The sequence below is a fragment of the Lineus longissimus genome, chromosome 19 (genome assembly GCF_910592395.1).
Source record: "Lineus longissimus chromosome 19, tnLinLong1.2, whole genome shotgun sequence".
NCBI classification, from domain to species: Eukaryota; Metazoa; Nemertea; class Pilidiophora; order Heteronemertea; family Lineidae; genus Lineus; species Lineus longissimus.
In genome coordinates, this window is record NC_088326.1 from 4,489,208 (window position 1) to 4,505,789 (window position 16,582).

General features: G+C 42.5%; 1 protein-coding gene across 2 annotated transcripts; it reads left to right on the forward strand.

Moving 5' to 3' along the window:
- Window positions 1–659: 659 nt before the first annotated feature.
- On the forward strand, window positions 660–13,860 carry LOC135503167 (uncharacterized). 2 transcript variants are annotated; one of them, XM_064796564.1, is made up of 7 exons: window positions 660–715; window positions 6,259–6,519; window positions 7,268–7,705; window positions 8,153–8,247; window positions 10,281–10,399; window positions 11,426–11,472; window positions 12,328–13,860. In XM_064796564.1, the coding sequence occupies exons 1-7, from the start codon at window positions 706–708 to the stop codon at window positions 12,360–12,362; spliced, it is 1,005 nt and encodes a 334-aa protein (XP_064652634.1). In that variant the 5' UTR covers window positions 660–705; the 3' UTR covers window positions 12,363–13,860. The 2 variants fall into 2 exon arrangements, with proteins under 2 accessions (XP_064652634.1, XP_064652633.1); XM_064796563.1 differs by lacking the exon at window positions 660–715 and adding an exon at window positions 3,831–4,075.
- The last annotated feature ends 2,722 nt before the right edge of the window (window positions 13,861–16,582 follow it).

The following is a 16,582-nucleotide window of genomic DNA, read 5'->3' on the forward strand; positions in this document are numbered from 1 at the left end:
AAACTAGGTCACTAGGTCAGGTCAACTTTCAAACTTCTCATACACAAAGTAGGTCAGTAGGTCAGTAGGTCACTAGGTCAAAAGTTCATAATTTTCCCCAAGTAGCCCATATACTACTAACAGATGCTGTTACACCCAGAGCCAAGGCCAGCACGAGCAGATCCACACCTGATAACCCGCCCCATCACAAAGTAGACCAATGAACGACCTCGATAGCAAAGATTACTTCGGAGCAATCCTCAACCGTTCATGTTTAATTGAAACATACTGAACCTATATTGTGACCAGGGCCCGGTTTCTCAAAGAATCTTAACTGTTTGTCTTAAGTCATAATATTTTGACTAAGCCAAGTCAAAAACTTTAGTACGAATCTCAAAGCATCTTGTGTCCTTCATTCCGACTTAAGTACGGTAGCTACCGTGCTTAAGTTTTTGGGGTACTTAAGTCGGCTAGGCGAGTTAAGATTCTTTGTGAATCAACTTAAGACAAAACTTAAGAAATTCTCATACTTAAGTCACCAAAACAGACTTAAGATTCTTCGTGAAACCGGGCCCAGACCTTCCTCCTCTTGTCGCCCTATGTACACTTCCAACAACAAAGGAGCCAAGTCCGTTGACGTAGGTGCCGTCTCGCCAAATTGGCATGTGTGATATCACTTTACCGCGGTACTAGAACAAATTTATAAACAGAAGCCAACAGCGAGTGATGTATTCTGGTATAACAACTCTCATTTTCTCGAATTCTCATACATTTCGGATGTTGTTTTATTTGAATTCTTCATGATGCTACATGAATGTTTTTTTTTTTTTTTTTTTTTTTTTTTTTTTGTCTGAAGAAAAAGCGTAAAGGAATAAGCAGTTTCTTTCCCGCAATATTTGCATGGGATTTCAGGTTTCCCGCCATTTTTTGCATACGTTTCATTTTGGTCAAAGCACATTCGTTTTATTTGCTCTTATTGTGTACCGGTATGATTTATCAATATCTGTCTTTTTTATCTTGATGTCATGTAAACGAATTTTTCTTCCAGTTCAATCTGGTTGAAAATGTTAGTTGCGTTATTACATTTTAGCAGTCAGGTTTGTATGCTGAGATTTCTTTAGGCTCACCCCGCACAAGGAGTGTTAACCTTTTTCCAAATGCTTTGAAAAGTGATCTGAATCGGTTGTGCCAATTGCGCACATTCAAAAGTAGAGTCAAGATTTCTTTACAAAATGACACCATTATGAATAACCAGACTGGCGTCAAATTCCATGTCATTTGTGAAAGTTTATGAAATGACTGGCTCTGTAGAACTAGGCCTATATACCGGACTCCCAAAAGGTCCTCAAATGCATACATGTATTATAATAACTTCCCTCAGAACTGGGTCACCACAGATTAATTGAGTTCTCACTGTATATCAGACTTGACGTTTTGAAATGAAATAACTTTGGTGGCAAAGATTTTCAAGAAGGATAGTATTTTGGCCACGTGCTCTTCGTAATCTGATCATTTTGTTGAAAAATAATTGTTTTTATTTCAGAGTTTTTATATAGCAAATAGTATTAGAGGTTTTTAGGCCATTTTTTTTGGGGGGGGGGGGGGGGGGCGAGTTTGTTAGGTGAGGATGACTCTTGCAAAACTTGATGATAAAGACAGACAATTGTTTCATGCCGTAAAAACAAGGTTGAGAATTTCTCAGCAGTATGGTAAGCAAAAAAAATGTATACAAAAAAGGTATACATGTTTCAGCAAACCATATGTATTTGAGTGTTCTTCCTTTTTACATAAAATCCCCAAAATGTTTTCGTTTCCACTTCTAGCATGGATACACCAAGAATCTCTGAAGTTCATTTCACCCTAGTTATACTTGTGTGACGATATTTGGGATTGGATACCAAATCTATTATAATTCTGTGTTCTTCTCTTGCTGTCAGTGAACCCAAACACCCAGGATCGTTAGCCGTTTAACACCTTACTTCTTAATTGGTCGCTTGCATTGTGTTGCTATCATCATCTGTTAGGCTGTTTGATCCATTTTGTGAACTGCCTTAGCACCTGGTTACTAGGCCCCTGCCCTAGGGCCTTTCTGGTGATCTTAGATTGATACAGCTGTGTGGTGATTGGTCGCCTCATTAATTACTGGATATTGGTTGGTTAAGAGCCTGATATTTGGGCTGGGCTATTTATCCATTAGGGGTGAGGGTAATGGTGTATAAAGTTGATGTTGGGATGTTTTAGCAAGTCTTGGCAGATCCAGAACCCAACCCGCGACAAGTGCTGGCAGATCCAGAACTCAACCCGCGACAAGTGCTGGCAGATCCAGAACTCAACCCGGACAAGTGCTGGCAGATCCAGAACTCAACCCGCGACAAGTGCTGGCAGATCCAGAACTCAACCCGCGACAAGTGCTGGCAGATCCAGAACCCAACCCGCGACAAGTGCTGGCAGATCCAGAACCCAACCCGCGACAAGTGCTGGCAGATCCAGAACCCAACCCGCGACAAGTGCTGGCAGATCCAGAACTCAACCCGCGACAAGTGCTGGCAGATCCAGAACCCAACCCGCGACAAGTGCTGGCAGATCCAGAACCCAACCCGCGACAAGTGCTGGCAGATCCAGAACTCAACCCGCGACAAGTGCTGGCAGATCCAGAACCCAACCCAGGACAAGTGCTGGCAGATCCAGAACCCAACCCGCGACAAGTGCTGGCAGATCCAGAACCCAACCCGCGACAAGTGCTGGCAGATCCAGAACCCAACCCGCGACAAGTGCTGGCAGATTCAGAACTCAACCCGCGACAAGTGCTGGCAGATCCAGAACCCAACCCGCGACAAGTGCTGGCAGATCCAGAACCCAACCCGCGACAAGTGCTGGCAGATCCAGAACCCAACCCGCGACAAGTGCTGGCAGATCCAGAACCCAACCCGCGACAAGTGCTGGCAGATCCAGAACCCAACCCGCGACAAGTGCTGGCAGATCCAGAACCCAACCCGCGACAAGTGCTGGCAGTTCCAGAACTCAACCCGTGACAAGTGCTGGCAGATCCAGAACCCAACCCGCGACAAGTGCTGGCAGATCCAGAACCCAACCCGCGACAAGTGCTGGCAGATCCAGAACCCAACCCGCGACAAGTGCTGGCAGAACCCAACCCGCGACAAGTGCTGGCAGATCCAGAACCCAACCCGCGACAAGTGCTGGCAGATCCAGAACTCAACCCGTGACAAGTGCTGGCAGATCCAGAACTCAACCCGCGACAAGTGCTGGCAGATCCAGAACTCAATCCGCGACAAGTGCTGGCAGATCCAGAACTCAACCCGTGACAAGTGCTGGCAGATCCAGAACTCAACCCGCGACAAGTGCTGGCAGATCCAGAACTCAACCCGCGACAAGTGCTGGCAGATCCAGAACTCAACCCGCGACAAGTGCTGGCAGATCCAGAACCCAACCCGCGACAAGTGCTGGCAGATCCAGAACTCAACCCGTGACAAGTGCTGGCAGATCCAGAACTCAACCCGCGACAAGTGCTGGCAGATCCAGAACTCAACCCGCGACAAGTGCTGGCAGATCCTGTGTAGGCATTGTGTTTAGTAAGAGATCAACGAAATGAAGACCAGTATACGGAATAACACACATGAAAGAGTTGCCTCACTCATTGGAACACAGACTTGACTTTCTGTGATATTCAAATTTACCGCCAGTGAATACTTTTAAATAGTTCTGCTAACGAATATTTTAAAATCATTTTCAAAATTACCCGCCTTGACAACTTGACCACGTGACCTTATTCTTCACTGTGTTTATCTCATCATAAAACGAGATAAAACCACTTGGCTATCTTCATTTTGATTGGCTATTGGAGATTGTAAGCCGGTCAGCCTGTCATCTGCATGTCATCGTAACCTAGCAGAAATATGGTGAATCATCGCTAGATGAGTGAATACGCACGAAGCGAAGCGGACCATTCATCCATACGTGACTCTACTCGACTCTGTACTAGTTTGACATTACTCGATAGTGGTGACGCAAACGCATGAAAGTATGATGCAGGCAACAATAATCATGTGTACCATTATATTGGTGATGGCAGAAGCAGGTATGTACATTTATCATACCTCATTGGTATGTGGGCCAATCGGTCAACTGCCATGATGGCATCATCCTAATTATATACTAAAAGTCTCAGTGGCGGGAGATTTGAACTTCTTACACAGAGCAATGATGGATTCAGCTTTTGGCTTTTTAGAAGAAGGGCTTTTATTTTGTCATTCTATAAAAATTGCTGTAAATTGTAGACAGTTGCTAATTTCCAAAACTAATCCATTTCGGACTTCGATTAGAAAAATTGCTAATGGTTGAAAAAATACGTTTCAAGCCTAGATGTCACCAAAATTTTCACAATTCAACAGTAAGGGGTTTACGAGGCACTCGACGAGGTCATGAAATCAAATTTTGCCCTTTAACCCTTTCCCCGCAGTAGTAGTAATAATCCGTCCACACGGCAGGGCGCCGGAGTGGGAATCAACTTAAGTTCACTCCCCTATTACGAGAGGGCTCTCCTGTTGATACACCATAAAACACATTTCCTGAAAACTTCATGACATTTGGGTTTAAGAAGGGAGTTGCTCTGCTGTGTTGTCCTTTTGACCTCACTCTGGCCATGCGCCTGTGGCCCTCAATATTACCTCAGTTTCAGTGGCCAGTGGCCTAACCAATTTCATTGTGAACCTAACGTCGATAGGCTTGTTTGATATTTGAAAGGTTAGAGGATAGAGCATCCTTGGGACCTGTTATCAGAGGTATTGATGGTCACTGTGCTGTCCAAATTGGTTTCTTAGGCAAGTGCCTCATTAAATGCGTTCTCTTATACACCTTTCCAGTTGATGGATGGGGCGCCGAGTGTCTGAAATAGTGATGTCATAAGGGGAAACTAGGCCTTATTGTGGAGGGACAAAGGAGATAGTCATGGTTGACCAACACACTTAAATGTTGTTAATGACGGACAAGTGGGAAAAAGTTAGTTCCAATGCAAGCCACCAATTTCGGGAAGCATGTATAGTCTCTCGTCTTGATGTTCTTAGTGGTATACGTCGTCTCATGCACGGGCGACCTCGTACGGATCCTTGGGAAACAAATGCCATCAACGACTCAGTCTCTGTTAACGTCAACGTTTTTTTCTTGACTTGATTACCGTGGTTACATCAGCTTGATTAGAATCGTGAACGTAGTGAACGATTATACGATACTTTCAAACCATAGGCCCCTGAATGCTAATTAGCGGGATTATCGGGCTAAACAATGGGATTAGCTAGGAAATAATATATAGGGAGTTAAAAAACTTCAGCTTAGTCTTCTTTACCGGTACTAACAATTTTGGCAGTTTTAAGGTTGCGGCCTTCGCCTAATGTCTGCGCGTGACAAAACCGGCATTCTTTCTTGGAGCGCCGACAAGTCTTTCCAACAGTAGTATCTGCATTATGATATTAATGAATAATAAAACAATCTATTATGGATATAACCGAGCAATATATCAGAAGAAAAAAAGAGAAATAACTGACTCCACTGTTGAATATGAAATTGCCTGCTAGATCGGCTGCGAATATTTTTTTCCCAAACGACATTTCCACATTTGGACATGTAATAATTTTCACCAAAAAGTTTACAAAGCAGAGAGACTACCATGAAAAGAATGTCGACTTTAGTGAGATTCGATCCAGGGATATTTGGATTAGTATGCAAACCGCTCTACCCACGTAGCCACTGCGGCAGCTCCAAACCATGAAAAATTGTGCGCAGGTACTTATGATATACATATAGTGGTCCAAAATGCTAACCCAAACCGTCCCGGGGTTTGGGGCGGGGGGGGGGGGCGGGTTAGGCAAATGTACATCATACCCACCGCGCACGAATTTAATCGGTCAATTAGAAGAGATATAGGAACTGCGAATAACAATTGAAATGGATATATGTCGTTTGGGAAAAATATATTCGCAGACCGGTGTAAAAGTAAAAAGTGTCCCCCCTGGAAAAAGTGTCCGGCCCTATTGTATTCTGCAATATGGTTCTATAGAGACCCTGACGGTCAATAGCTCAGAGATTGAAGCGCATAATAGAATCCTTTGTTCCCGGACATTTTATCCTAGGACATTTTAAACTTCTACACTGGCTTACGGGTAGGAGCACTTGACCATGGCTGTTTCTTTTGCAATTATCATTGTTCGGATTTCATGCAATGATTCAAATATATATACTGAGGGTTTTTCTTTTTCTTTGTTTCAGCGGCCTCTAAAACCAGCAGTGTGAAATGTTATACGACGGGTGCTGATCAGGTTCTCAATGTGACTTGCTCTGCCACGCAGCATATACTTATACACTCTAGTGAAACACAAAGTGCTACGGATTGCGCAACGGACAAGCCTGGAACCAAATGGAACAGTGGTCAAAACCATTTGATATTTTCTAGTTGTAACATGCGTAAAGAAAAATGTCAAACGGGATCAATATCCTCGACGATGTTTATGAGAATAAACTACACATGTGGTGCGTTATAAGCTCATTTAAGAGGTTTAAAAGAATCAAAACATACAGTACGGAAACGGCCACTTAGAATTAGCGGAATGAGCGGAATGAGAGGATTCTGTACAAAATATGATATAAATTCATGCAAAATGGAACTTAATGAATTCATTAAGTTTGAATTTGTTCCATACGCCACTAGGGTTATTTGAAAATCGCTTTTTACAATCGTTAAGCCATGACTCGCAATGAGGTCATGAAAACTGGTCTGTAGGGACAGTTTAGTCCAGTCGGTAGCCGTGCGCAGCACTGCATTGTCTTCAGAGTTCAGGCATAGCGACGATCATCGCGACAAATACTGGCTTTTCCAGGTGATTGAAGCCCAGAATTCGCTCATTCCGCTTATTCCGCTCATTCCGCTAATTCTACATGGCCTACGGAAACCCAGACGGTTTGAAATCGTTGCATGTATTTGAAACTGACTCACTGTCGGCCTACTGGTTGTAAAATTAGTAACATTGATAGTAACTTTTCTGTAATCAAAAAAGCAGTTTGAGTGCGCACGGAGATAATGTTTTGAAATTCCGTCTCCTAGAAAATCTTGTTCGATTCCTTCCGCTTTGGCAACATACAAATGGTTATTACCCCCACACGAAATTGACTGGATTCTTAAGACATCGATTGGTCCTCGGACTTCGTGACTGGTTTAAGAGGTGATTGCTTTAGTACGTCCTTCAGCTCATTTTAAACTTGTTACATTTTTTGATTTCAGTTGATGACCTGTCGTCATTACAGCGGTATAACATTTGCGCAGATGTCACAAGTGGCTATTTGGCTACGCCAATATATATGTCAAGTCCGGGGTATCCTGCTGAACACAACTTAACGAAAGAGAACTGTTCTTGCCATTTATCTGTTCATCCAAACGTTACCAAACCCTCAAAATTTTCGATCATTGAGCATGATATTTTGGTACGTTTTTCATATGAAATGATCTTCAATATGTACAATGATGTGTACGCTCCTATTCACCCTCGGGGAGATTTCAAGTCGGTTTCATCGCAATTTAATGCAACTGGTGGAGCTTTTGTGAAATACGGCGTCATAAATTTCAATAATTTGGGGGTTCCAACTACAAAGGCCATTTATGCAACATTCCACCCACTGAACTCGGGAAGCGGATACTTCTGGATGAGCCTTGAAAGCGAAGGTAAGTGTTGTCATATACACTTGGCGGAGATATTTCAGAAGCGGCGTACACCACCGTTCCCGTTCGATTTTTGATAGATTATTAGACGCACATCACCCTCCTTGAACTAGCGCTTAGTTAAGTTTTGAGCTTATTTTCCTCATGGCCTGGATCTCGAGTAAAAATAACCTCGATTTTCACAGAATTGCTGCTTTCTGCTATCGATTATAAGGTTAAATTCAATGAAAATGACGAACATGGGACCAGATGAGGTGTCCTTAATATAGAGGGTGTCCTAAGTACCGAGGTGTCCGCCAAGGGAGGTCCCACTGTATATTATAGTTTTATGAAGGATATACCTGAAGCACCTTAGCTACAGTACGTTCGCTCAGCAACATGCACTTTCTAAAATCATCCAATCATCATGAGGCTTTTTTTCTTCATCTTTTTGTACGTGAATAAAAAAAGGTGATGAACTGTGGACGATCAGATGCAACAACGCTGCCCGCCCAACCCGTCCTCCAACAACACCATCGCAGCCGACAACAACACCAACAGTAAAGGTAACTTGCCTTAATGTAATGCCTTAGAGAAGTAATTTCGAGCAAATGTTAGATAATGCAACCGAAATTTCACGCTCGCGGTCACGAAAAAAGTCCAGTTTGAAATCAACGCGTGGTTTCACGGTACCAGTTGTGTGGTACTTTCCATTAATAAATATAATATAGTTCTTCTTAAATTGAAAATAAAGTCAAGAAGGTGAAGATGTTTAAGTCCAATTGGCTTACTTGTGTGGTTTTTGGGCTCAAATTAACCCGTCGTGGTCAAAAAGCTGATTCGCGGGTTAAAAGCCGTCAAAAATCGCCCCCAAAACGTCAGACCCCCAAATTGAAATCATCATGCATAGCGTGCAACGAAAATATCGTGGCTGACAGGCTATAATGATAGGTGTATTGTGGCTGTGAAAGCGTTCCTCCCTGTGATCGTCTGGAAAAAGTTATGAGCATGTTGATTAGTTCCACTTCAACTGGAAAAAGTTGATTACCAGTGTGCGTGACCTGTAGCAGTGAGCAGTTTACTTGCGAATCGGGATTAAGAAATAAGTAGTCAACTCCAGGCTTGGCTACATTCGGGCAAAACCGCCCTTTCAAAAATCGATTGTCCTGACATGCCTAATGGCAATCGGATGGCCATGTAGAATTAGCAGAATGAGCGGAATGAGCGGATTTTGTACAAAATATGATATAATTTCATACAAAATGGATTCATTAAGTTTTCATTAGTTCGATACGCAACATAGATTATTTGAAAATCGCTTTTTACAGTGGTTAAGCCAGGACTCGCAATGAGGGCATGAAAACTGGTCTGTAGGGACAGTTAAGTTCAGTCGGTAGCCGTGTGCAGAGCTGTATTACCGTACCTGCTTTCGTCTTCAGAGTTCAGGCATGGCGACGATCATCGCGATAAATACTGGCTTTTCCAGGTGATTGAAGCCCAGAATCAGCTCATTCCGCTTAATTCTGCTATTTCCGCTAATTCTATACATGGCCCAATCGGATGGATACGTTGGGGAATGCAATCAACGGTAGGCAATTGTCGAAGCATGGCCTGCTGTTACAGTAGATATGTTGGGTGAACATTTTGACCTTGACCCGATTTTCGAGACTCGGAGGTCAAACTGTCAAATTTCACCAAAAGTGGCATGTTTTGTCATTATTTGTCCTAGAATTTAGATTTGATATATAGAACCCTATTAGGCATCTCTACATGTTGACAAAAAGATAGGTCAATATGGCCAAATTTCCAAGGTCACCGAATTTCACTGATAGCGTGACGTTTTGTTATTAGTCACGTTATTACGACTAAGTGGAAGAAGATTATCCCTGTGCTGTAACAGAATATTTAACTTGACCTACGTTTGTACTATACTTGAGTACTTTTCATGAGAGTCCTTCATCTTTTCCGTGTATACTGTAAATTGGAAATAGTGACTATGATAGTTAGGACCATTTTATAATAATAATAATTATGAGTCATTATAGCGCAAAATCCAACTGGTTTCAGTCGCTCAAAGCGCTTAACATTATCAACCCTAGCTACTGGCCTGTACATTCATGATTCCAGCTCTACTCTCTGGGAGTATTTCAGCCAGCTACGTACCCATTTACTCCTTGGCGGAGAGTAGCAAGTAGGATTAAGTGCCTCAATTGCTCAGGGACACAATTACGAAATAGCGGTGATCCTTCTGAGAATCGAACCCACGACCTCCTGATTATGAGCCCGGTGCTCTCACCACTATGCCACTGATCTGCCAAATTAATTGGACTATACACCTTTCCAGAAATGGGGCGCTGAGTGTCCGAAATAGTGATGTCATAAGGGGAAACTAGGCCTCATGGTGGAGGGACAAAGGAGATGTCATGGTTGACCAACACACTTGAATGCCTTAAATGACAGATAAGGGGGAAAAAGTTAGTTCCAATGCAAGCCACCAATTTCGGGAAGCATGTATAGGAGCATCCCTTCCCCGCCTACATTGTTAATACTTTATTCTCCCTCAAAACCAGTGTCTACAGTTCTTCCATTTTCTTTTCAGATGGCTAATCCAGAGCCCGAAAATCGTTGGTATGCAGACCCGGTCGTGTATTGGCCTATCGTAGTCGCTGTCATTGTGGTCGCGGCCATCATAATTGCAACCGTCGTGGTCGTCATGAAGTAAGTGAATTTGATTTTTAATGCTTTTTGACAGCTTCCACATTTGACACTAACCAAGGCGGTTATGGTCGCCTCACCATAACTACTGAATTCAAAACGAAGCTTCGTTGGCGCATAGAGTGCATTTACACTGCAGTGCAATTCATTCTAAATCCAGGTGTTTTGGAATGTCATAGTGTGTCTCCTCGATATATGAAAGTTCCAGTCAGATTCAGCTTATGAGACAATCTATACTTTTGTCTGTTACTCCTACTTTTAAAGGGGCAAATGGAATCAGACATGTAAGAGATTAAAACGTTGGTTTTTTCAGGAAAATCGGTTCCGGCAGGACCGTGGCGTATGCAAACAGCATCTTAGAAAAACAAACAAACTGCCATGAACACTTAACCAGAATTTTGGGTGCCATAGATGCAATTTATTTGAAGCTTCCATGCCGTCTGGAGAAAAACTGAAGGGTTAATGGTTAATGCGGGCTTTATCATGGGGTGTTCGCATCTAAAAAGTACTTTTCTCGGAGCCAAGGCCAAAAAAGTTAATGTTATGTTTCTGGTTTCATGGTCAACTGAAAGTGGATACGGTCATGCGGGGTTTTTTTCTGTGGTAATTTTAATTACTTCTAGTAAGCTAATTTGGCGATATCCACAATACCAAATGGGTGAAGAATTTTGGTACCAAACGATATAGCAACAGAACTTAGCTGCCGTGACATTGTTGTATTGATACAATGAAATGCTCACGTGGCGTGTCCCTACTTACATCCGTAGCGGCGTGTGGCCAAAAAAGCTGAACAATGCATACAAATCAATGCACGCCTAGAGGGAAATTCCAACGATGAGTCATGCGTGTAATAGGGTAGTTCAAATAGACGCCACGTGGTGTTCAGGTGCAGGATATCGTCTGCTTGGCTGCTGAATGGGAAAATAAAAAGATATAGATGCGCGGGGGTTGCAATTGACGCAAGCGGAAACCACAAACTTAACAATAACTTTTTTTGGCCTAAGTCCAAAATGTTTCTTTTCCTTTTAGGCGAAGGAAGCAGACTCCTGATGGCAACGCACATATGCGAATGAAAGGTATGTCAAACCACTTCTCATTTATTGTAAATCACAAGTGTTTTAAAATAAAACACATTTATTACGGGATTTTCTGTCCCACTCACAGTCCAAATCACAATTGACATCCCGTAAATCGCGTCATTGGCGCACTACCCAACGAGGAGGTCGCGCGACGGATGCCAATTGTGATTTGGACTAATAATTTATAACCAGCCGAAAGATTTTCAATGAATTGAAAGACTCGGATATAACTTGAGAGTAAGTCGATTATAGCTGCGCTGCTCTTTATTACTGCAACCACTGTGATCAGCATTGCAGGTTAAAGCAACCCAGAAACTTCTGAGCGGATATCAGGTCGCATGTGGCTACTGCGGGTACATTTATGTTTGGTAGGCAATTCCCACTGACTGGTCTATGCACTGGTCAATGGAGGCAGCCAATTTAATCGTATGGCATCACAAGTTTGTATATTACGTCATAACGACCTCTGTTGCGGTGAGGTACATGTACGTTATTTTCTCAGGTTCCTGACCCAATCTCCCAATGAGAGGATGGCTAGAATTTGCTCCGTAGGATGCCCAATTGTTGTTTTCTTCCTCTGAAATTAGTTATGTTAGTCAGAAATCAGTACATACAAATTCACTTAAATGCGTGCGCATTCCTCGTGCCGATTGTGCTTATTGCTTTGTTGTGATGGCTAGCCAGATCACGGGCAGAGTCAGTAGACAGTCCTCGTCTATCACTATAAGCAACCGTCACCAATGGCAAGGCTTGGAGATTGGTACCGACTGTCGGTGACGCCATGACGACTTTCTTGAGATTTAAAAGTTAACATGGTTATTAAAAGCTGGCCTTTATCTTTATCTTTCACAGGTCAATCAGACGGCCACACAAATCCAGCTGCATAGATAAGAGAGGTTTTAACATGCATCGTCGTAAAGTACGTCCATTCGAAATTGATCAACAGCCTTGACAAAAGAGCTGAAAACCAGTGGATCGAGTTATTAAATCTTATGTTCACCTTGATAGTGAGTTTCGCTATCCCGTCGAGAACCATTTTTGGCATTGTCATCAAGCCCTCTCGGCTTGTCAATCAACATTGCATTGTTTCCAGCCAGTTTGTTATGTAAAACTTTGCCTTTTACACAGAGCCTTCCGAGTTTGTTGATCGTGAGCACATGCCCAGCCGTCAAAGACGTCAGACGATAAAAGGGTCATTTTCCGTGCATTTGTTCTCGGAACGGGACACCGAAAACTCATATTATTTTTGTGTAATGTAGGCAAAATGTTTGGAATTTATATGCGCTAAAGGCTGTAGAAAAACCTAGTTTTTCCACCCAATACATAAGTTTCTCCATAATTTGGACTTACAACATTTGGAAGGGACACTGAAGATTGGAAGTAAGAATATTCGACAGTGTTAACTTTACGGATCGGGTATTTTGAAATAATCAGGGAACTATTATATGTTTCAGGGACCAGTTTTAACCTGGCATGGCGCGTACTCATAATGGCAGCGTGCTTTTGTGCAACGGTATACATTAGAACCTCCCTTAGTGGACACCTCCCTATTAAGGATACTAGTTTTGGTCCCAAATTTGTTTTTTCCATTCATTTTGACCCCTCTAATTAGGACGCCCCTCTATTAAGGACATCATTTGTCAGTCCTGAGGGTGTCCTTTATAGAGAGGTTCTACTGAACATGGTTTATATCATGAATTACCTCGAGAAAAGAAAATCATGTCTTTAGGAGAATATTTGGTGATTTGCCCGCGCGCGCTGTGAGTTTGCACTCCCAGTCGTTGAGCTGTTCGCTACCTTGGTCAGCTTGTTCAAGACAAGTTGCCATTGACTCTAACCTGGCGTTAAGTCGAATCAACTAAAGTGAAGGAGATAATGCCACGTTAGGTGAACACCAGCGTTAGTTTGGAACAATCAGGCCCTGGTTCCGCAATTATATGTGCATATTTTGACATATTTTCTTCAATCAAACGTTAGAGGCAGACACGATGCATGGCCATCCAGATTTTCAACCTTATGCTTTAGCAATGGTAGTATTTGTACTACATGTGCTTTTTATTTGGCTAGACTAGAAAATTCATGTATTTGTCTTTTTTATGCTAAATTGTTCAGAAAGGTACAGGTTTGAGAGAGTTGATAGCTATGAGAGAATCTGAACAGAATGTACTGTTAAAGGAGAAAATAAGTAAGATATTAGAGTTTGTATGCACGAACTAACTTGGCGAAAATATTTTACCGTCACCGGCAGAAAACATTTTATAATTAGGTTGCACAACGTTTTGCACAAGGTTAGTTTAGAGAAGCTGTTCATCTTCACACTGCACAACACATGTATCGCATGAACATCTATACTTTTTGTACGAAATAAGCATATATATTTAATGACCATTGGTATCATTTAATAAGGGCAATATTACCCATCTGTCGGCTACCCAGTCACCTCCTATTCTAAGTAGTTTCCATCAACAAATTGCACAAAAAAAGGAAAAATTCAAAATCTGACTGAATTATCGCGCTTTTCCGATGTTGATTCCGATTTGGTCCGAGTTAGCTCTCAATGCGTTGATCCTTTCCATTGTGAACGACGTTTACAAAGACGTCGTCACGTTAGACACGTCACGTTAGAGCTGTAATGCATCGTGACGTGACGACGGCCAACACTTTGTATTAAAGGTCTCGTTAGGGAGTTTTTCCCAAATGTACGCAATGATGACGTGCCCCATTAACAGGACGTAACATCTATTTTAAAATGTGTTTCCAAAGTGAATGCATGAGGACAACCCATTTGTGTCGTATATCACTGGAAACGCACAATTCCCCTGATTCTGCAGGATGTTAACTCGGGCATTTTGTTTCTTTAAATAAATCATAAGCGTCGCATTTGCTCCTAGCTCTGTTCACCATCCCAAATGCCAATTGGGCCGGACAATCACGAAAAAACCCAAATATTATACATTTCTTCCTGAATAATTCTTACAGTGACTATTCTTCCATGAAAGACAGTTGGTTACGCTACACAAAAATAAAAAAAAACCGAGGGTCAACCATTGAACTTTTGACATGTTGAATTTTACACAAATCAGCGAAAAACGCACCAACTGGCACTGAACGGCATTTCAACACGGGGCCGACGCACATCCCAAGTTCAGTGCACACATGCGTCGGCAACAACAGTAAAATGCGTAGTTTCTTGTTAGCCGCCTAGAGTAGCGCTCTAGGTTTCAGAAACTCCAAAAAAACATGTCTTTGCCAAAAAAACTGCTGAATTAACACAGACATACTGTGAGGACCGAGAAATCAATGATTTTATCAACTACGGTGAGGGGGGGGGGGGGGCGCATGAATAAAAAAAACAACTCCCTAATGAGACCAAAACGTTGTGACATCGATATTTCCGACGTCACGCTACCCCGCTACTGCGACGATAATGGAAATGTCGTTGCGCGTCGTTATAGCGAGATGACGTGAATTCAGATCTCGGCGTGCACTCACGTGGCAGGAAAGGTCTTTCGCACCAGGACTTTATTCGTACTAAAGTAACGAATAACGCGTTTATCTACATTCTAAGAGCTGAAACAAATGTGAAAAAGCATCAAACACGTTCAGAAAAATAGTTTACTGATGAACCAGAAGAAGAACAAACGTTATGAATTGAAAAGCCGCCCATTCATCTGAGTCAGTATAATAGAAAGTGTATAATGGTTGGTCTTGTATTGATCCAACAAAAATGACTTATTTTTTGAACTAACCCAAGCAATTGATGCCTCATCGAGTCATACGCGAGTTTCTGAACGGAACCCTATTGCGGGCCCTATGATCCACATGTTCATTAGACCGAGTTTACTTTACTCATCTGCGTTCGACTTATAACCTGATATGAGAAGTTGCTATTTTCATCGCCCGAGAAAAAGTAACGTGCAGAAACGTTGATCGTGCGAAATCCTCTTTAATTGTGTGGTCGGGTGAACTGTTGTATTCATCGTGAACAGTTGATTTCCACGATGTTTTCCAATCCAAACTTACTGTAGACATGTTAGAGGGAGAGATTCTGCATAAATATTGTAAAATCTGTCCTAAAAAACGCCTTAGCATTGTGGTGTAATTGCATCAGTTCAGCCGACAGATGTATGACCAGACGCTGAAGAGCTTGCTTCCGAATTTCGTCAGAGTTGGCCAACATCCGTCCATTGCGTTGCCATGCGCAACACTTATAACGAGGCTGCGATATCCCTCCACCATGTTTAGGATGGTTGATCGTTACGAAACAGACACCTTCGAAACGACCGATTGGTTACCAGATAGATCACGAAATTGAGGGAGGAATCAATAGCAACAAGCCATAGACCTGTTTTCCTGCTGAAATTATTCAATACAATCCACTGGTGACCGGCCAGACTCATCAATCGATCAAGACAAGAGGGTATTTCACAAATAAGGAACAATGTGATGATACAAGTTGCCATGATGGATAACCGATTCTGCGCTTGCGCAGCGTTACTTTTAGATTTGGACTGCGCAAATGCGTCACTTTTGCGCATGCTGGCTATTAGCGAAAAGACAACGCCAACATTGGAAAATAATAATAGTAAAAGAGGAGTTACAAACAGGACAATTATGTAAAAGTAGGTGTCAGGATCGTAACCCCATGCATATTCTGATAACCACGACAATCCTTTTGGGTAACACGGATTCCCCAGTTTGCCTCGATCGTCAATAAATGACCAGGCATATCGCCATACGTTGCAAGCCACGGCAAGGAGAGCAATGGCCGCAAAAGCTTTATTGGAATTTTCTCGAGTTGCGTAGATCTTTGCCTTTAGGGGGTTGGTCAGGTGCAGGAATCTTAAATGATAGACATAATTTTTAGGGTGTGAATTCTCTTGCTACATGTGATAGGAATATCAGGCTAAAATGCGGTGAAAATGCAAAAAGTAGGCCCTCTTTAGGGAGTTATCAGTTAGAAACACCCCAAATACTTTGACATCGCAACGTCCTCCGTGTGTCAACCAAAAAGACCACCCACAAGGCGTTTACATCGCCAAGCCCTCGAAACACTTCCAAACATTACCCTAAGGCTTCTGTATAGCTACGCAAAGAGTATTGTTCT